Source organism: Trifolium pratense, linkage group LG2, assembly GCF_020283565.1.
Source record: "Trifolium pratense cultivar HEN17-A07 linkage group LG2, ARS_RC_1.1, whole genome shotgun sequence".
In the NCBI taxonomy this organism is placed as follows: Eukaryota; Viridiplantae; Streptophyta; class Magnoliopsida; order Fabales; family Fabaceae; genus Trifolium; species Trifolium pratense.
This window is the reverse complement of record NC_060060.1, coordinates 30,250,580-30,271,672: the sequence shown is the minus strand read 5'-3', so window position 1 is coordinate 30,271,672 and position 21,093 is coordinate 30,250,580. Positions and strand designations below refer to the sequence as shown.

Below are 21,093 nucleotides of genomic sequence, written 5' to 3'. Positions count from 1 at the left end.
TCATGAGAGAGTCGGCGGATCATCACATTAATTAGTTTGACACCACATTTTAACCTAAAACTTAAGACATTAGGTATGTGGTTCCTCTTCTTATAAAATGTTCAAATCTACTTTTTCATTCGACGTGTTACTCAACTCACACTTGAAATATAAACAATCTCCCCCTCAAGTGTGAATCCATCCATTTTTTATGAGTATGCTCCCTCTCAAACATAAGCTTTTTCATCCATACACTCGTACCACGACATGCCGCCTGACCACCATTTTCAGAAAGACTTCCGATACCAGGAGCCAGCCGAATTATCGGCTCTGATACCATTGTTGGATCATGAAGAGTCTCTGGATCATCACATTGGAACTTGAACAACTTCATAAGTGGAGACTCAACTCAAACTTAAAATATCAACACATTGTAATTAATTGGCTTGTGAATTGCATTAGATGTGTTTTATTATATTATTTTGAAGAAAGCTTTTTCATGCTCTGAACTTGTCTTGCAGTTGACGACAGGCAGCATTAAGCCTGTATATGTAGGTCATAGCACTATAGGTACCTTCCCAATCCTAATAGAACCACCTTGTTTTGATACGTGTGAAAGTTTCGATTATTCTGTTAGACTTAACCAATGGTCAAGTTTGTCACGAACATTCAGGTGAGCTTTGTTTGTAATTCTCTTACAGAAGCCATAATTTCAATCTCAAATCAAAATTATTCATTATCTCTTTTTCATTATGACTGCAGTTCAAGGCCTGCTGGAACTAATTCATGTGTATCTGTTATCGAAGGAAAGGTTCGTAAATCGTTAATGCTTTGAATTTGTTAGTATGTGTTGCTGTTTTTTAATTGATGGGATTTATGCTGACTTAATTTATATCATTTCAGAATTCAAAAGTCATCGAGAATTCTGAAGGTGCGCGAACTACACCATTTGTGGTTAGCTTCAACCAGTGTTTTTTTCTTTTTCTGGTTAAGAGCATAGTTTTTTGTTTAGTATACAAATTATTAAATGTCACTGAATATTGTGGTTAGAAATGAATACATTGATTGCAATTTTCCTACTCTGAACTTTAGTGTTAACAAAATTCTTGTTTACCTCATAATCACATTGCTATCCAGTGTTTTAAGGTGACTCTTTATGTCTAATAAGTACTCCCTCCATCTTTTGTTATAAGACCCTCTAAATATTGTAAAGGCTACATGTATAATAGGATGGATCGGATAACCCGAACTTGTCCGTACTCAATGTCGGGTTAATTTTTTAATCACATGGGAGGGAGGTGTGTCAGAGAGTTTGTAATAAGCATTTCTTATTAAATAATATGTAATTTTATGCGAGTGTGACTAAATTTTGTGACCAAGGCAAAGACTTGTATCCATTTAAGTATTTATATCTCCTTCTTTATTGGCAATTATTGATGCAAATGTAACTCAAATTAGATTAGATGTTTGAAATTTGAAACTATTAGCCTATTTGACTGTTATGCCTCACCATAATCTATTTGAAACTTTATGTTCTACTCTTCTACATGCAGATTTGTACAAGTGATTTTATGGTCATGATACTTGCTAAATACACAACCTACATTGGCTTAGAATGATAACTATTTTTCCTCTATTAGATTGGAGATGGTGTTTATGGGCTAATATTTAATTTTGTACATATAAACCTCATAATCAACATTGATTCATGAGTATACACACACAATGAATTGAGGAAAAGTAAAGAACATAATGACCAACAAAATTTGTTTATTAGGAATAGAACTGAAACTTGGTTAATTCAAATGTCTGCTTTGTAAAATTACAGTCCCATCCACTCATAATTTTTAATATAATCTGCCCTGGCAATGGGAAGGAGAGAACAATTTAAAGGAAAGGGATCTATGAATAAATATAAAATAGATGGATACCATGCTCCAGTGGATGAATGAAAGGAATTGAACAATTGAAAATGACCATAACATCTATCTATCTATATAATATGCAATTGTTACTACATGCCGATCAAATAGGCAAACACAACCATATACGTAACGTAACTATATATACACAAAAGAGGAAGCAGATTGACCATCACGAGCAAAAAAAAAAAAAATGGTTTCCTTAAATTGTTTTTATGATTGATTAGCATTCAGGATTGTACATTTTTAATTATTTTTGTCAATATTTTTAATTAAAAAAAATATTGATGGGACAATCCGCTATAAAACGGAACACAGGATAGGGTAAGAGATTTGTGTTATTTTTTGTAAAACTTATTAAACGAATAAATTATAATGACAAATATTTATCCAATTTTTTAGGCATCTGTGATAAATAATTGTCCCGTGTATTTTATTTAATAAAAAAATTAAAAATTTGATTAGGAATATATATATATATATATATGTATATATATATTATGGATAATTAGGAATATTTAGGTGATTTATGAAAAATATTGTTTATGTTTCTATTTCTTTTTCTGACTTATGTTTATGTTTCTATTGTTATGCATATTGTTTATGTTTATGTTTCTATGGTTTATTTTTCTATTTCTATATTCATATTTTCATGCATATTGATCTTTTTTTGTTGATAATATATTGATCTTATTTTTTCTATATTCTTTCTATAAATTTTTTTATGGACTAAACTTTTTCTAATTTTTTATTGTTTTGTTCATATTTTTATGCATAGATTCATATTGACTAAACATAGATTCATATACTACTCAATTCTTCACAAAAAATAGTTATAATTTAATAATAAATTATAACTAATAATATACGGGGCGAAGCCTTGTCAAAAAATAATTTTTCTCTTCCCACCCCGTGTTTCTTTTCTACCCCCGTTTTTCTTTTTTTTGCCCTTGTATAAAAATTTTGGAACGTGTTTTTCGAAGTTTTCTTGTTCAAATTTGAAAAGAGTTCGGAAAACACATTCCGAATTTTTTTCTACAAGACAAAAGAAATTTGAAAAATGTTTTCCGACATATTTATTCAAGGGTAAAAATGGAAACTTGAGTGTTAGAAAAGAAATACCGGAGGTGAGAAGAGAAAAGTTTGTAAAAAAAATAAGGAAAATGCTAAACAGTGCCCCGGGGGCATTGTTTAAGGAACCAAATATAGTAATATCACATTGAATTTTGTGCGGTCAACGCCTCGAAAGTGTAAACATTGTTATTTTTAATTTTAAAATTTCCTTTTTTGGTTTCCTTAACCAGTGCCCCAAGGGCACTGGTTAGCATGACCCAAAAAATAAAATAGAAGCCCAAAATCCAATACTCGGATTGATGAGACTCCATTTATTACTTGGCGACACGACATCGTATGGTATATTAATCGATCTAGAATCTTCCTCTCTAGTATTTTTATTTGGTAAGAAGAAGAACTAGAATAATCTAGCACTAACCAAAAACCCTAACTAAACCCTCATATATATACCAAACCCAATTCTCTTCTCTCTTTCATTTCCGATAACTAATTCTACATCCTTTTCTTCTCCTCATGGCTGCTGCCACCGCCTTGCTCCGCTCTCTCCGTCGCCGAGACGTTGCTTCTGCTTCCTTCTCTACTCTTCGTTCGGTAACATCTCTTAACTCTTGATTCTGTTTAGATTTCGGTTCAGTTTGTTTGAATTTTGGACTTTCGCAATTGATTTTTCTGGTGTTCTTGTTATTTGAGCTATCTATTTCTTGATTTTCGCTTTTGGTTTACTAGTTTTGTTGTTGGATATCGTTGCACACGAGAACTCGCACGAAAAGAAAAATTGGAATGTAACTCCTAATTTTATTGTGTAGATCTTTGAATTTTAATATCTTGAAAGCTGATTTTGTAATAGGATTTTTTCGAGCTTAAGATTTTATGTAAGTTTTCGTAGATCATCTTCGGCTATCCATTATTTGCTTTAGTTCAGATTTTGGCTCATCTTGTTTGAATTTTGGTCTTTATTTGGTTTGGCAATTGATTTTGTTGTGTATTTGTTGTTATTGGATATAGTTGTACAGTACATTATGAGTAATTCACGCGAAAGGAAAAATATAATTATAATTCTGATTTTCGTGTTAGAGTAGTTACATTACATATGTAGTTATGTGCGCTTTTCTTAGATAATTGTGTTTTTGTGTTAACCAACTTCGTTGTTGGCCAATGATATTGCTTTTATAAAAATCAGTCTTAGCCTAATGGTTTCTACTGTACGGTATTAGAATTGCTGGAATTTTGTTTTTAGCCTACGCTACAGAATTTGTCTATAGAATTATGATTAATTGCCGTGCCATTTTGTATTAAGTGTTTTGATAAGTTGATTATTATTCTGAAGGTAATTTTTTCTTACTTTGTTGTTGTATTGCAGTTGACAGGCAACACTAAGCCTGCATATGTAGGTAACAGTTGGTCAAGTTTGTCTCGACCATTCAGGTGATTGTTGTTTTGGTTATTATTTTGCAGTTCTATTAGATAAGCCATGTTTTCAATATTATATCCAAGTTACTCATGATTTCTTTTTTATTATGCAGTTCAAGGCCTGCTGGAAATGATGTCATTGGAATTGATTTGGGTACAACTAATTCATGTGTTTCCGTTATGGAAGGAAAGGTAAGTCTTTGTTGATTTGAATATGTTTGTATGCGTTCCAATTTTTTCAATGATGGGATTTGTGCTGACTTAATTTATATATTTTCAGAATCCAAAAGTCATTGAGAATTCTGAAGGTGCACGAACTACACCATCTGTGGTTGCCTTCAACCAGAAAGGGGAGCTGCTTGTGGGCACACCGGCCAAGCGTCAGGCTGTAACAAACCCAACAAACACACTCTCTGGTATCAAGCGTCTGATTGGTAGGCGCTTTGATGATGCTCAAACCCAAAAAGAGATGAAGATGGTTCCTTTCAAGATTGTTAAGGCTCCAAATGGAGATGCGTGGGTTGAAGCTAATGGGCAGCAGTATTCCCCTAGCCAAATTGGTGCTTTTGTTCTCACCAAGATGAAGGAAACTGCAGAATCTTATCTTGGAAAAACACTTACTCAGGCTGTAATTACTGTTCCGGCTTACTTCAATGATGCTCAAAGGCAGGCAACAAAAGATGCTGGTAGAATTGCAGGTCTTGAGGTGTTGAGAATCATCAATGAGCCCACTGCTGCTGCGCTGTCATATGGGATGAACAACAAGGAGGGCCTCATTGCTGTTTTTGACCTTGGTGGTGGAACATTTGATGTTTCCATCTTAGAAATTTCTAATGGTGTTTTTGAGGTATGCTAATTTATTTATTCTGTCCATATACTTTCTTAACCTGTTAGAAGGAATGGTATGAGAAGCTTGTTTGTACTGATAACAATTTTCTATCAAGGTGAAAGCAACAAATGGTGACACTTTCTTGGGAGGAGAGGACTTTGACAATGCCTTATTAGACTTTCTGGTGAATGAATTTAAGAGGACCGAGAGTATTGACCTTTCTAAGGATAAACTTGCCTTGCAAAGGCTTCGCGAAGCTGCTGAGAAAGCTAAGATAGAATTGTCCTCTACATCTCAGACAGAGATAAACCTTCCTTTCATCACTGCTGATGCATCTGGTGCTAAGCATTTGAACATAACATTGACTAGATCTAAGTTTGAGGCTCTAGTAAATGACTTGATTGAAAGGACTAGGGCTCCATGTCTGAGCTGTTTGAAGGATGCAAACATATCTACCAAGGATGTTGATGAAGTTCTTCTTGTTGGAGGGATGACCCGGGTTCCTAAAGTCCAAGAGGTGGTTTCAGCGATCTTTGGAAAGTCTCCCAGTAAAGGAGTAAATCCTGACGAGGCAGTTGCCATGGGGGCAGCACTCCAGGGTGGTATCCTAAGGGGTGATGTTAAAGAGCTACTGCTCTTGGATGTAACACCACTCTCTCTAGGTATTGAGACTCTGGGTGGCATCTTTACAAGGTTAATCAACCGTAACACTACTATTCCTACCAAAAAAAGTCAGGTAATCCTTAAATCTATTGATGATTCTTAAATACAATTGTTTCTTAGTTGTCAATCTTGGAAAGGGTATTCAGTCTTTCCAGAGTAATTGGTTGTTGAAACTATGCTTATGTTTATTAGAAATTTCTTGCGCACATTTGAAGATAAAAATATTTACTATTAAATTATTTGTATTTATGTTGTGGCTGAATGTTTTCCTTACCTGTGACATAATTGTTCCAGGTCTTTTCAACAGCAGCTGACAATCAAACACAAGTAGGTATTAAAGTGTTACAGGGTGAGCGTCAAATGGCTTCGGACAACAAAATGCTTGGAGAATTTGAGCTTGTCGGCATTCCTCCTTCCCCTAGAGGTATGCCTCAAATTGAGGTCACCTTTGACATTGATGCTAATGGCATTGTTACTGTATCTGCCAAAGACAAATCCACTGGTAAAGAACAACAAATCACTATTAGGTCGTCTGGTGGACTATCCGACGATGAGATCGAAAAGATGGTGAAAGAAGCAGAACTACATGCTCAGAAAGACGAAGAACGAAAGGCTTTAATTGATGTCAGAAATAGTGCGGACACGTCCATCTATAGCATTGAGAAGAGTTTGGCTGAATATAAAGAAAAGATTCCTAGTGAAGTGGCCAAGGAGATCGAAACTGCGGTTTCAGATTTGAGAAGTGCAATGGCAGGGGACGACGTGGATGAAATTAAGTCCAAGCTAAATGCTGCCAACAAAGCCGTGTCTAAAATCGGGGAGCACATGGGTGGTGGTGGTTCAAGTGGCGGTCCCTCTTCTGGTGGTGGTTCTGAGGGTGGAGACCAGGCTCCTGAGGCAGAATATGAAGAGGTGAAGAAGTGAAGACACAACTGTGTCTGTGATTATTATTCATTGGTTCTTTAGATAAAATTAAATGGTTTTTCTTGTAGTTTAGCAGAAATATAAGATTGCTTATTATTGTATCTAATGTTGGAGATCTTTTTTTTGATGAGAAGCCTTTCGATTTGTAGTGTTTTGGAAGAACCGAAGTACACTACTCGAATAACCAATCATAATTTTTGCAGTGGCTTGTTTATTCTTAACTTTTGAGTGATTGTCTTTATTTATTTATTTTGCACATTGACTGGAGTATCGTCTACTGTTTTGGAATGGAATTTCTACTACTACTGGAGTATCGTCTTTATTTAATACTACTTAAGTGCATCGCATGTTCGGATGATAATCAAAGTGAACCGCCGTAATCTACATTTCGTAGTTTCAACAAGATCACATTGGCAATGTAGTTTTGTGGAATTTAACAACCATCCAAACATATATTTAATAGAGGCTGTTAAAAATAACAGCAGTGATGTTTATAAAATATTGCAGTGGATGGTTTGTAAATTTCATAAGTTGCTCAGCCTTCCCACACCCTCCCAGTCTCAACTTAACCAAAGAGGCTTTCTAGTTTCTAGCATTCCCTATAGCTCAGCATCATAAGTTGTCTTTTCCATATTTGAAAATGTTCATAACCAGTAACCAACCATGCAAGTATAACTCTTGAGTTATATCCCCAGTCTATTCCAAATCTTCATAATGCTGCAAATTCATCAACAGAGAATGAAAAAACAAGAGGCATTATGGACAATATTAGGGTGTACATACATGTTATATACATTGAAAGCTAAAACTTAACTGTAAAAATGCAACAGCCTAAGGGGACACACAGCCATGTGAATCTCATATAGGAGGTTTTGAACTTGCATTACAACAGCCTGCTAACTAAAGATTTTATCCTCAAAGACATAATGATTTATTTCTATGTATATACACAAAACTACGATTTAAATGTGTATTAAACCAGCTCCTTTCATCATCATTGGTTCTATGATTAAAATTAAACCTGAACTGATGCCAAATCGGCTTCACCAAATTGCAGTCGCGCAGCAAGTGTAGTGTCGTTTCAGTCAAGCAAAGTGGAAGTTATGTGATGACAGTTTACATCTGTTCCTCTCTTCATTTGTCTTCAGCCAGTCATTAATTATCAACCATAAAAAACACTTGATTTTTTGAGGTCCCTCCCATTTCCACACATTGTTCCATAGAGCCCTCCCTATTGCATTAACATTTAGGAGAAATTCATAAGCTGTCTTTACAGAGAACATACCGTTTGATGAGTAAGGCCATGATGGTTTATCATCTCCCAAGTGTTCTGATGTGGATGTACAACCGAGAACTCTGCTCAATAACGTGGTCCAGAAATAGAATCAAGTCTAACACACTATGTAGCTGCCAATTTCCATTATACTATGTTGTGAATATATTTTGTTGTTATTTTTTTGTTGTTATTTTTTTCATAAAGTATATCAACCGAAAGGAAAATATATATTTTTAAAATAATTCAACATATAAAAATTAGTTTAATAATAATATTTGAAATATATATTTATTGAATTAATAAACTTAAAATATTCAAAAAAACTTAAAATATTAAATTCTAAGTATCTTAAATAGTATTAATTTGATAAAAAAAATTATTGAATTAAAGATGTTATTTTATGTCATTTTACATTTATCAGTCAGTTGAATCGTTAATTTTACCAAACACTTTAATCAGCTAGAAGTTATCAGCCATCAGCCATAATCTATTAGCTAGCTTATCAACGATAATCTATTTTTGCCAAACAGAGCTAAAGTTGTTAAAATAGTTTATTTATTTTAATTATGTAGTACATACAACAAAATAATTAATATGTTTAATTGCATTTTTTTATATTTTATTTTATTAAACTCATCAAAATAGTCTTTCTATTTTAATATCAAATATTCTGGTCTCTATTTTTATATTTATTATAATTTTAGTCTCAACCTATATTTTTTCATGATTTTTTTGACGTTCTAAAATGTGGTTTATCGTCCAACATTAAATATATTGTGAAATATCACATTTGAGAGAAAAATTCACTTCATCAAACATTAAAAGTCGCCACTTATAGAATAAAAATATATAAATTAGAACCGAAAATACAATAAATGTGAAAATAGATAATAAAAACTCTATGTTCAAATGCTTATGTTCAAGCAAGTGTTGCTCGATAACTTAACCCATATACAAATATTCAGGTCAATAAACAAACTTAAATATATTATTCACAACTCCCATACAATGACACCTTTATTATGTGTCAAATTAATACTATTTCTTTAGAAAATTCATATTAATATTTTTCAAAATATAAATTATAATTAATATCAGTTCAACCAATAAAATATTAAAAAATTTAGACCGAATATCTATAATTTTTAAATTTCAAATTCAAAATCTTTCAATTATATATACGTGGTATTTATTATTCGTTTAAGAAAAATACACTCATAACATAAGTCTTAAAATTAATATTTAATATGCCAAAACAATAAATTATATTTTTTTTACGGTAGGAAAAATATATATACTATTACATCATCGACAATAACTATTTTTTCTTTCATCTGTCAAAAAAAAAATTCTTTATTTTTTTTAGGTTATATTTTCTTTTAGAGGCTGTTTGTTATAACTTATTTTAGAAAAAAAAATTACTTTTTTTTATAAAAATAATCCCTTTTAATTGTTTTGCATTTGTTTGTTATAAATTTTTAAAATAATCAGAAGCTAAAAATAATCAGAAAATAGCTAAAAATGATAAGCTACTGAGAGTAGCTTATAAAATAATAGATTTTTTTTAGAGAAGAGAGAAAAGAAATGTTAAAATAAGAAAGTTATTTGTAATTAAAAAAATCACTTTTATAAGTTGTATCAAAACAAGCTAAAGATTATTTTATTTAAAAAAAGTGATTTTTATTATAATAAACAAACATCAACATTTTTCTAAAATTCAACTTACATTAAAATCACTATTTTTTTAATCTGTAACAAACGGACCCTTATTTTTTTTAGGTTATAGTTTCTTTCATTTTTAATTCAGGCAAAATTACACTACAGATCATTTATCTTATTTTTTTGTAACACTTTGGTCCTTTATCTTTTTTTTGTAACACTTTGATCCTTTATCTTTTTTTTCGTAACACTTTGATCCGTATCTTATTTATTTATAAAAAATAAAGGACCAAAGTGTTACAAATAAAATAAGATAAATGACCAAACTGTTACAAAAAAAGGGACTAAAATGTTACAAATAAAAAAAAATAAAGGACTAAAGTGTTACAAATAAAAGATAAAGGACCAAAGTGTTACAAAAAAGATAAAGAACCAAAGTGTTACAAAAAAATAAGATAAAAAACCTGTAGTGTAATTTTGTCTTTAATTTATAATAATAATAATGTTTAATTCATTTTTTTTGACACGACATAGGAAATTAAAAATATAAATTATTTCCATCATAAAATAATCTCGATGAGTAATCGAAAGCCCTTTTTAACCTGAAAACGCACACTGCGTTTGGGTTTAAGCAGAACCCTAAAGCCGCGCAACACTTTCTTCTTCTTCTTCCTCTTCCTCTCTCACTCTTCAATCTCAATCACCAACAATGGGTAGTACCACAAAAAACAAACGCAACAATTCCGTTTCCGACGAACACGAAGAATCCAACAAAGATTCTCACGAAAAACCTCTCAACAAAAAACCTAAAACCACCACCGATTCTTCCACCACACCAACAATGGAAACTCATAAAAAGAGTAAAGCTTTCGACAAAAACAGGCGTAAGGACAAATTGAAATCAAAATTAGAATCCAAATCGAAATCCGAACCGGTTGATTTGGATTCCAAACCTACTGCGGATTCGACTAGTGGTGGTACTAGTGGAGGTGATTCTCCTCCGGAGTTTCACATTAGTGTGTTTAAGGATTTAGCTGTGGTTGATGATTCGGCTAGGTCAGCAGCTGCTAAACAAATGGTGACGGAGTTGAAGGCTGTTCAGAATGCTTATGGTGTTCAAGATATGGATATTGATGATGGTGGTTTTAAGCTTGAAGCTGAGAAAAATGATGGATTGGATGAATGCGCACCATCTGTTCGATATGCTGTTCGTAGGCTTATTCGCGGTGTTTCTTCTTCAAGAGAGGTTTGTTTTTGTGTTCTCTTTGGTTCTTATATTGTAATGTTGTTTTGTTTTCTAACTTCAATTTAATAATGTCTTAGTTTTAGTTAAAAAAAAAATCAAAATTTCAATGCCAAGTTGTTTTGTTTGGTTATTGTAGTTTTAATTCCGGTTTGGGTTGATTTATTTTTGAGTCTATGAGAAATAGCTAATACAAATAAATAAACTTTTGTGTTAATTCCTAAGTTCTCACTAAAGAAAATAATATCTTTACTTCATAAGCTGTTTTTTTCATAAACTACCTTGACAAGCTTATGAATACATAAAAGTTTATTTATTTACAAGCTGTTTTGCATAAACTCAAAAATGAGTCAATCCAAATGAGCCCCTAGAAGCATTTATTTTCATAAGCTAGTTTTTACTTGCCCAATTTGCTTAGTTATGTGGCACGAATCCTGAGATGCCATATGTGTTTGTTCTTGTGAGAGAAAAATATTTGGGAATCATGATAGTGTTTCGTTCTTGGTAAACCATGTTCTTTGATTTTGTTAAATTTGCTTACTGTGTTGTTGGGAAGGTGACATCGTTTGTTACTTTTGCAGTGCGCGCGACAAGGTTTTGCTTCAGGCTTAGCAGTTTTAGTTGGTGCTATCGACAAAATCAGGATCGGCTCATTCCTTAAGCTCGTAGTAGATTTATTGGAAGTAACTTCATCAATGAAGGGTCAGGTATGAGATAGTGATTTCTTAATTATGTTTTGGTGAAATTGTCAGCTTGTTGGGTACTAGTGTATTTGTTGTGAAATTGCAGGAAGCAAAAGATTGTCTTCTGGGTCGCTTATTTGCTTATGGTGCTCTGGTTCGATCAGGAAGACTTATCCACGAATGGAGCATGGATAAAAATACCCCATACATAAAAGAATTTGTTGGTATACTTATCTCCCTTGCAAGTAAGAAGCGATACTTGCAAGAGCCTGCCGTCTCAATAATTTTAGAATTGGTTGAAAAGGTTTGTATACACATGCAAAAACTTGTGGATGATAATTATCTACAGCCATTGTTTGATTGTGTTGTAGTCAATTCAGTTGTGATAATTTGCAAGACCTCTTTTTACTTATGAGATGTTTTGGTGGATCTCTTGGTTGGATTATCATACTTTGCTAGATCAGATTTTTGTCCTTTTTATGATGCTATATGCTAGTTATCATGCTATTCTCTTACTTTTTTTTTGCTATTGAAGATTTCAAAACATTTCTGCTTCCTTTCCTTATGCACTTGTGTACATGCACTCTCACAGGCTCATGCAAACAACCGCTTGCAGACCCAGACGTGTGTTTGCTATGAAAAGATCACTTTCTTCTCATTTGATCATTTTTGAACTTTCAAACTACCTACATGTTTCTTTGAGCCATACATTTAACCTATCAATCCCTTTTTTTAACACCAAAAACAGTTATTTGCACCCTATTATTTAATATATTGGTTTTATTCTTATTTGCAGTTGCCTGTTGAAGCAATAGCAAGTCATGTTATTGAAGCTCCTGGACTCGACAAGTGGTTTGAATCTGCTGCAGGAGTAGGAAATCCTGATGCTCTATTCCTTGCTCTAAAAGTTCGAGAGAAAATTTCTATCGACAGCTCCATATACGGGAAACTACTGCCAAATCCGTTCAGCTCTAGCCAGCTCTTCTCTGCCGATCACCTGTCCTCCCTGAGTAATTGTTTGAAGGTATCTTAAATCCATTCTTCTATTTGTGACAGATACTACTTGATATCGGTTTATAGAAAGAAATGGTTCTTATTTATTTTGTGGATGTTGCAGGAATCAACCTTCTGTCAGCCCCGTGTTCATAGTGTTTGGCCGGTTTTGATAAATAATCTCATACCCAATACTGTTTCACAATTGGAAGATGTGGCATCAGCTTCAAATTCATTAAAGAAACATAAGAAGAGTAGAAAATCTTGCTCTTCTGATGAAGAAATTGCGAAGAATCTCAAGTCTTTTTGTGAAATTATTATTGAAGGATCCCTTCTCTTCTCATCTCATGACCGTAAGCACTTAGCTTTCGAAGTTATGTCTCTTCTTCTACAAAAGCTGTCTGCATCTTTAATTCCAGTTGTTCTGTCAAACAAAGTCGTTCAGTGCCTGATGGATATACTATCAAATAATAACACATGGCTGAAGAAAGTTGGACTAGAGTTTCTTAAACAATTGACAGATTGGGTGGGGGACGATGATGTCAAAAGAGTTGCTGTTATAGTGGCTATACAGAAGCACAGCAATGGAAAATTTGATTGTATCGCAAAGACAAAGCATGTTAAAAATTTGATGTCACGGTTCAAAACAGAAGCTGGTTGCATGCTTTTTGTGCAAAACTTGATGAACCTGTTTGTCGATGAAGATAATACCTTGGAAGAACCTTCGGATCAGAGTCAAACAACAGATGAAAATTCTGAAATAGGCTCTATTGAGGATAAAGATTCTCCTAGGACTAATGGTAATTCAGACTTATTGAAGAGATGGGTTATAGAATCCCTTCCTGGTATTTTGAAATTCGATAAGCGGGACCACGGGGAGATGTTCCGAGTACAAAAAGAAATAATGAAATTTCTGGCTGTTCAGGGTCTGTTTACTGCATCTCTTGGCACTGAGGTGACTTCATTTGAGTTGGACGAGAAATTTAGGTGGCCCAAATCTCCCACATCAAATGCTCTTTGCAAGATGTGTATTGAACAGCTGCAGTTGTTGTTGGCTAATGCTCATAAGGTAGAGAGCATGGCTAATGCTAATAGCCTTGAGCCTAATGATCTGGGTTCGTACTTCATGAAGTTCTTCAGCACCTTATGCAATATTCCTTCAGTTTCCCTCTTCCGGTCTTTAGATGATGAGGATGAAAAAGCAGTGAAAAATTTGCAAGCAATGGAAGCTAAATTATCAATAGAGGTATTTATGCTTTGGAATTGTTATCGATACTTAGACATATATACTCACTATGGCCCTTTTAAAGTTTTAAGCTCTAATGAGGTTAGACTCCATCTAGTCTTCTCATTGGCTAGTGTGTTAGTGGGTTGTCTTGTCATGTTTATGATATCTACAACTCAATTTGGATCTAGGACTCTAATTATTACCATTTATACTTGTGGTTTTGTGATTTCTTAATTGTTTGTCAAACTGAGGTTTTCTTGTTTTAAAAATTATTTATACCTGTAGTATTTTTCTTCTAATTTTCGTCACTTTCAAAATCTTGGCTTCTTTGTGTTCACTGTTCATTTGACAATTGAAGAATACAAAGTGTAGAAGACATTGTTATGCTTTACCTAGGAAGGAGCTCAAAATGATTTGTGATCCAATTTTGGTCTAACATGTATGGTTTGTTGTTCCATCTGATCAACAATCAAAGAAACAGAAGACCTCAGTGGATCATGATGTATCTATTGATACATGATGCCTATTCATGTGGCATTTGCATGTATAAGTTTGCATAAAAAATCATTGAGCTGGTATAAGGAGCCTTGATATAAGTTTTAACCTCCGTATACATTAATGTTACAGAATCCTGTGATTTAAATCTTGATATTTGTTTTATACACCTTTGTGTGTGTTTCTGCATTTATTTATGTCACTAAATTAATCTTCAATTTGAATTATGTGAACTGCATTATAATTTATTCATTATTGATGCTCATGTTTCATCTCTGCGGTAATGATGAGCAGGAAAGGAGCCACGACTGCAGTGATGATGCAAATAGAGATCGTGCACTGAGATACTTGCTTATCCAGTTGCTCTTGCAAGTCCTTCTTTGTCCAAGGGAGTACTCAGAAGCTGCGTCTGAACTCATCATCTGTTGTAAGAAAACATTTTCTACTTCTGATATTCCTGAGTCCTCTGGAGAAGATGTCACAGAGGTTGGTGATGCACCTGAGTTGATGGATGTTCTTGTGGATACATTGCTCTCTCTGCTTCCACAGTCATCGGCTCCTATGCGGTCTGCTATTGATCAGGTTATATAAAAAGCTTGCTTTTCGGTAGTTTGTAATTGTAGATCAAGTAGGTTAGAGTACCGTATTGTTAACCTGTCAACATGCACCTGGAACTAGGAGACTGCCATTAATCTGGTGTTTAGATCAGGGGAAAATGGTAAATAAACAGAAACTTTAAATGGTATATAAATAACAGAAACGTTTGCTATCATTTATATTATCATGAGGATGCCTTCTGTTACACAACTAACATAATCAGACTTTGATTGAAATAAATTCAATTTTTTTCCGTTTGGAATTTTCCTTGAATATAGTATGTTCTCACTGTAACAAATAATAGTGTTTTGTTTGATTTAATTCAAAGACAAATTAGTTTGAGGTAATTCCCAGTCCAGGTTTAAGTGAGCCAATATTGTGCTCTAACTTTTACCTGTTTAATGAATATTTTAAAGCAGCCTTTTCACATAATGTTTGGCCACTAGAATGATGTTCTAATTTACTAATGCATCAGTTTTTTTCTCACTTCAGTACTAGTCAATGACCCTCTGATTATTCAGGGCCTTCTGCTTGCAGTTATTTTTCAACTTCTAATATTTATGCTTGTATTGTATTTTCGTGTCATCTAGAAAATTGATCCTTAAATGAATGAATGGTATGACTATATGAACATGCTATCCAATATACTGGTTGGACTTTTTTTTTGTGATTTACCTGGCTGTTATGAGATAGATTTGTTGAGATTGATTGGGCTATATAGACAGGCTTTGTCTAATATGCATAGGTGAGACAGGTTTTTCACCATGCACAAACTTGTTTAAACGATTGGATCAATATGTCACATTACCTCATTTGATCCAATGGTAAAAACAAGTTTGTACTTGGTGAAAGACTCGTCTCACTTGTGCACCATAGACTTGGTATATTTGACTTAGTATATAGCAATCCATCCTTGTTGGAAAGCAATGACCATGTAGAAGACTTAATCATCTCTGGCTGTACATAATTTAAACTCGACTATATATCATGGCTCACAGATTGTATTCTATTTTTCTAAAACTTATTATTTCTGTATGTAGGTGTTCAAATGTTTTTGTAATGATATCACGGATGATGGGCTGGGGCGGATGTTACGAGTCATAAAGAAAAATTTAAAGCCAGCAAGACATCCAGATGCGGCTAGTGCAGATGAAGATGACGACGATGAAGATGATGACTTATTCAATATTGAAGATGAAGAAATTGATCAAGCAGAGACTGGTGAAACAGGTGATAGCGATGGGCAGACTGATGACTCTGAGTCTGTATTTGAGGCAGAAGAAACTGGTCAGGACCATCATGAAGATTCTGATGATTCAGATAGTGGGATGGATGATGATGCAATGTTCAGGATGGATACATATCTTGCTCAGATTTTCAAAGAAAAGAAAAATCAGGCTGGAAGTGAAACCGCTCATTCCCAACTTTTGTTGTTCAAATTCCGTATCCTTTCATTATTGGAAATTTTCCTACGTGAAAATGCAGGCAAGTAGACATTAATTATGTCATTTATCAGTTTTTAGGCTAGCTTTGTGTTTGTTATGCTGCAATTTTCCAATTTTATATGCATAAACCATGAAGTGGATAAACAACTGTTCAATATTTACCTGAATAAAAAGCTGGCTGCTTCATACAGTAACAAAAAGTTGATGCCTTTATATTTAGATATTTTTAACTTTGGCTGATGGTGTCTTGATGTTAACAGGCAAGCCTCAGGTTCTTACTGTGTACTCACATTTGGCTAGGGCCTTTGTTAACCCACATACTGCTGAAGTTAGTGAGCAGCTGAGTCAGCGTATATTGGGAATATTGCAAAAGAAAATACTTAAAGGAAAGGCGGCCTGTCCAAAGGGTGACGAAATCCAATTATCGACGCTTGAATCTCTGTTGGAGAGAAATTTGAAATTAGCATCAAGACCATTTAAAAAGCAAAAGTCTGCAACTGCCTCAAAGCAAAAGTCTGCCTTGAACCGACACAAAACGGTTTCTTCCTTTGCACAAAAATCAACTTTATGGATTTTGAGAATTGTCGATGCAAGAAATTTCACGGTGTCCGAACGGCAGAGGATTGTTCAAGTTTTCCAGAAAACAGTGGCTGATTATTTAGACAGTAAGAAGTCTCAAATCAAAGCTGGATTTTTAAAAGAAATAATTCAAAGAAGGCCATGGATTGGCCATGGTTTATTTGGCTTTTTGTTGGAGAGATGTGGAAGTGCCAAGTCAGATTTTCGGCGAGTCGAAACCCTTGATTTGGTAATGAACATATTGAAGTCGTTAGCAACCTCGGGTGGTGAAGTGCAGAATGCATCAAAAAAGATTGTTAAAAACCATTTGGATAAACTCTCTCATTCTATGAAAGAGTTGGTGACAAATATGCCAAGTAAACCGGCAAGAAGGACAGCTGTACTCAAGTTTTGTGTCGAGGTCTTCAAGATCATGGCTAAATACAACCTCACCAAGTATCTTCTTAAAACATTGGCACCTGATGCTCAAGCTGCCCTCAAAGCACAACTTGGTGAGAAATTTGTTAGTTTGAAGAAGCTGGAAAAATGAACAAGGATGTAGAATTGCTGCTACTACCTGAGTAAAGAGGTAAAGAGATTCTTGCTACTCAGCCACCCTTATTAACAGACAAGCCAAAGTAATCTGTGATTGGAGCTTGTTTATGCCTTTGGAAGGGGAACTTTTGTAGACCTTTTAAATTTATATTTAAATCAGTAAACTTCAAAATTCATTTAAGATAGACTTGTTTATTGCCTTTTGAAGGTGAATTTTTGGTAGAACTTTTAATTTGTATTTGTTTGTCATTTTGTGAACTTTTTGCATGTTACACTTACTATATTTGAGTTCATTTTGAGTTACTAGTAAGAGAGGATGAACTTTGATTTTTTATCTTGCTTCAGATATCTTCTGCAGTAATTATTTTGCACGACCCAGACAGAATATACTAAAATAGTGTATGGTTGAAAAAGTTGGTGCACAAAAGATTGATTTAAGATCCCCATGTTTTCAATGTTACGAGGAACAAATGCTTCTTCAAAAAGGATGATCCAACTATATTTACTTTAGTAAAGTTAAATTAGAAGGAAAAAAAAACTAATTCTCAGCTCTATTGCCTCAACTGGTGTCACCTTAATCAATCATAACAAAGCTGCAACATTAGTAACTTTGAATTAACCTTATTTTCACTGGGAAGGGATTGTCTCTAGGGTTGGGAATAGGCCAGGCGGCCTACAGGGGCCTTCGGCCTGGCCTATATAAGCCTAGCCTGGCCTGGTTATTAAAAATGCCAGGCTTAGGCTTTGAAAACGGTCTGTTTACATAAATAGGCCAGGCTTAGGCTTCTAAAAAGGCCTACGAAGCCTGATAGGCCGGCCTGTTTATAATAATTATTATTTATATAATATTATTATTTATATCTTATAAAAAAAATATTATTTATATAAATATTATTAGCTTTTAATTATTGCGACTTTTCGTAATCGTATTTGTTATTTGATTAGTTTTTAATTATTGTGTTAATCATATTATTAGCTTTTTCTTAATGTTGTAGAAATTATAAAAATTTAAATGTGAACTTTTTAAGGCCTGTTTAGCCTATTTAAAAAAACTATATAGAGAAGTTTTAATGTAACACAGGCTTTTAAACAGGCTACAAGGCCAGGCCAGGCTTTTAAAAGGCTCAGGCCAGTCCAAAAAAAAAATCATTTGATAGGCCACAGGCCAGACTTAGGCCTGAAAAAAAATCGTAGGCCAGGCTCAGGCCTGTCAAGGCCTGGCCTGGCCTGGCCTGTTCCCAACCCTAATTGTCTCCCATCACTTTCTTCTACCGTTAAATCCAGACCAACCATTTTTATTTTTTTTTACAAGTCTTAAACTTTAAAGCATAACAAAAAATAAATAAAAGGTGGATGTTAACATTGGATTCTCTCCGGTTATTTGATAAAATTATATGATATAGATGAGTTATTAATTTGTGTTTTGAGAATCAAAAATGTTTTATTATGGTTTCTTCTAGTATAGTGGCTCTTATTGTGCTGAGCAAGCTGCAAGTTAAGCTATTAGGCATTGTTGTATGAGTATGACATTTGGAAGTAGCAGTTAGGAATATAGTATAAGTTGACTACTCATCATGATAGGCAAGTATGAAGTATATCGAGTGAGATTTGATTGATTTATATAGTTGATAAGGCTTCAATATATGCAAATAAAGGGAATGCTTGTTTTTATTATTCAAAGCTATGCTTACAATGGTTTAAAAATACTAATATGGACTCTAATATAATCTAGGAATGGGTTTTTTCTATACTCTGAAAGAAATTATTCTTTCTATTCAGATTCTTGATTTTGATTTTTTCTTTTTAATGATTTTTTGTCATTTGTACTTGCTATCGTTGCTTGTTCCTGATTTTCTAGACTTTTGCTACTTTTTTTTTTTTATCAATTGATTTTAAATTTACTTATTACAACATTAGGTGTGAATGAAGGAAGAATGAGAAATCTGGTTTCGAGTTTCCCTGAAATTCAAGACGAGGTAGTGGATTTGGAGCCCCAAGGTGTTGTTGATTGGAGCAGTTTACCTGATGATATAGTAATTCATCTATTGTCATATCTGGGTTATCGAGACCGAGCTAGTTTATCAGCAAGTTGTAAGAAATGGAGGGTTCTTGGTAACTCCCCGTGTTTGTGGACTTCTTTGGATCTTCGTTCGCACAAATTCGATGTCAATGTTGCATCTTCACTTGCTTCTACATGTGTGCATCTACAAAAGCTTAGGTTTGGTGTTACTGGTACAAAGGCTGCTGAAGCACTACCTCATCTTCGAGCTAAGAAATTGCGCGAATTAAGCGTTGAAATTTGGGACGCTGATATAGAGGCTGCTTTCATTGTTGCCCGGCATGAGTTACTCCAGAGTCTTCAGTTTGGACAATATCTTTTTGGCTACAATAGTATTACTAGTGATGGTATAATAGCAATAGCTCTCGGCTGTCCTAGTTTGAATCAACTCAGGCTCGCAGGCATTGTGGATGTAAATGCTGATGCTATTAATGCACTGGCTACCTATTGTCCAAAGTTGACTGATATCGGGTTCATCGACTGCGAGAGTGTTGACGAGCTTGCATTGGGAAATGTGCAATCGGTTCGCTTCCTTTCTGTTGCGGGGACATTAAGTATGAATTGGATTAGTGGTTTCACATCTTTGGCATAAGCTTCCTAACCTGACCAAGATTGTTATCCTTATCACTAAATTTGAAGATTTTGATTGCTTTGAGTTGTCGTATCCTCGAAGAAGAGACTAGCTTTTCTGCTAGTAAATATAAAAACAAGTTGTTGATTTCCCTATCCACGGATATTTTTAAAGGACTGGGTTCTTTATTTTTCGATAATACAAATAGAGGAAATAATGTGTTTTTAGACTGGAGGACTTCAAAGAGTAATAATGATAAGGGCATTGATGAAATTATACCTTGGCTTGAACGGATGCTATCATATAATTTTTTTTGTTCTGCTGCTGAGAGCCCTCAACAGGGAGGTCTTGATAATTTCTGGGTTGAACAAGTTGCGTCACATTTGGTTTGTCTAATGCAGAGTTCTCAAGAGGATGTTCAGGAGATGGCAGCCACAGGCCTTGCAACCTTTGTTCTAATGGATGATAGCATTAATTGTGGAAGGGCTGAAGCAGTTATACGATATGGTGGTATACGCCTCCTTCTTGGCCTTGCGAAATCTTACAGGGAAGGGCTTCAGTTGGAGGCAGCTGAAGCTATTGCGAGGTTGTCCACAAGTGCTAATGTGGCGAAGGCGATTGTAGAAGAGGGTGGGATTGAGATTCTCATTAGTTTGTCTAGGTCAATGAACAAACTGGTGGCCGAAAAAGCTGCTATAGGATTATGGAATATCTCTATGAGAAGAGGGTGTTTTTGAGGCTCTTGTTCAACTTACACGTTTTCCCGATGAGCGTGTCAGGGAACAAGCTGCTCATGCACTTTCAAATTTTTCATTTGACGATAGAATTCAAGAGGTCATTGCAGCAGCTGGCGGAGTACAAGCTTTGGTTGCTCTTGCCCAATCTTGTTCTTCGCAATCTGAAGCATACCACATAGAGCATACTGTTTAG

The 21,093-nt window shown here is 34.3% G+C and overlaps 2 protein-coding genes and 1 pseudogene across 2 annotated transcripts; all 3 read left to right on the top strand.

Annotated features, from left to right (window-relative positions):
• Positions 1-3,291: 3,291 nt before the first annotated feature.
• Positions 3,292-7,022, top strand: LOC123908609 (heat shock 70 kDa protein, mitochondrial-like). Its single transcript, XM_045959295.1, has 6 exons — positions 3,292-3,566; positions 4,336-4,400; positions 4,499-4,577; positions 4,666-5,232; positions 5,330-5,950; positions 6,172-7,022. Exons 1-6 carry the CDS (start codon positions 3,489-3,491, stop codon positions 6,799-6,801), a joined length of 2,040 nt encoding a protein of 679 aa, XP_045815251.1. The 5' UTR covers positions 3,292-3,488; the 3' UTR covers positions 6,802-7,022.
• A 3,236-nt stretch (positions 7,023-10,258) lies between these two features.
• On the top strand, positions 10,259-17,867 carry LOC123905966 (rDNA transcriptional regulator pol5-like). Its single transcript, XM_045955775.1, has 8 exons — positions 10,259-10,982; positions 11,561-11,686; positions 11,769-11,966; positions 12,459-12,686; positions 12,780-13,901; positions 14,673-14,960; positions 16,016-16,460; positions 16,681-17,867. Exons 1-8 carry the CDS (start codon positions 10,446-10,448, stop codon positions 17,526-17,528), a joined length of 3,792 nt encoding a protein of 1,263 aa, XP_045811731.1. The 5' UTR covers positions 10,259-10,445; the 3' UTR covers positions 17,529-17,867.
• Positions 17,868-19,267: 1,400 nt separating this feature from the next.
• Positions 19,268-21,093, top strand: LOC123904525 (annotated as a pseudogene).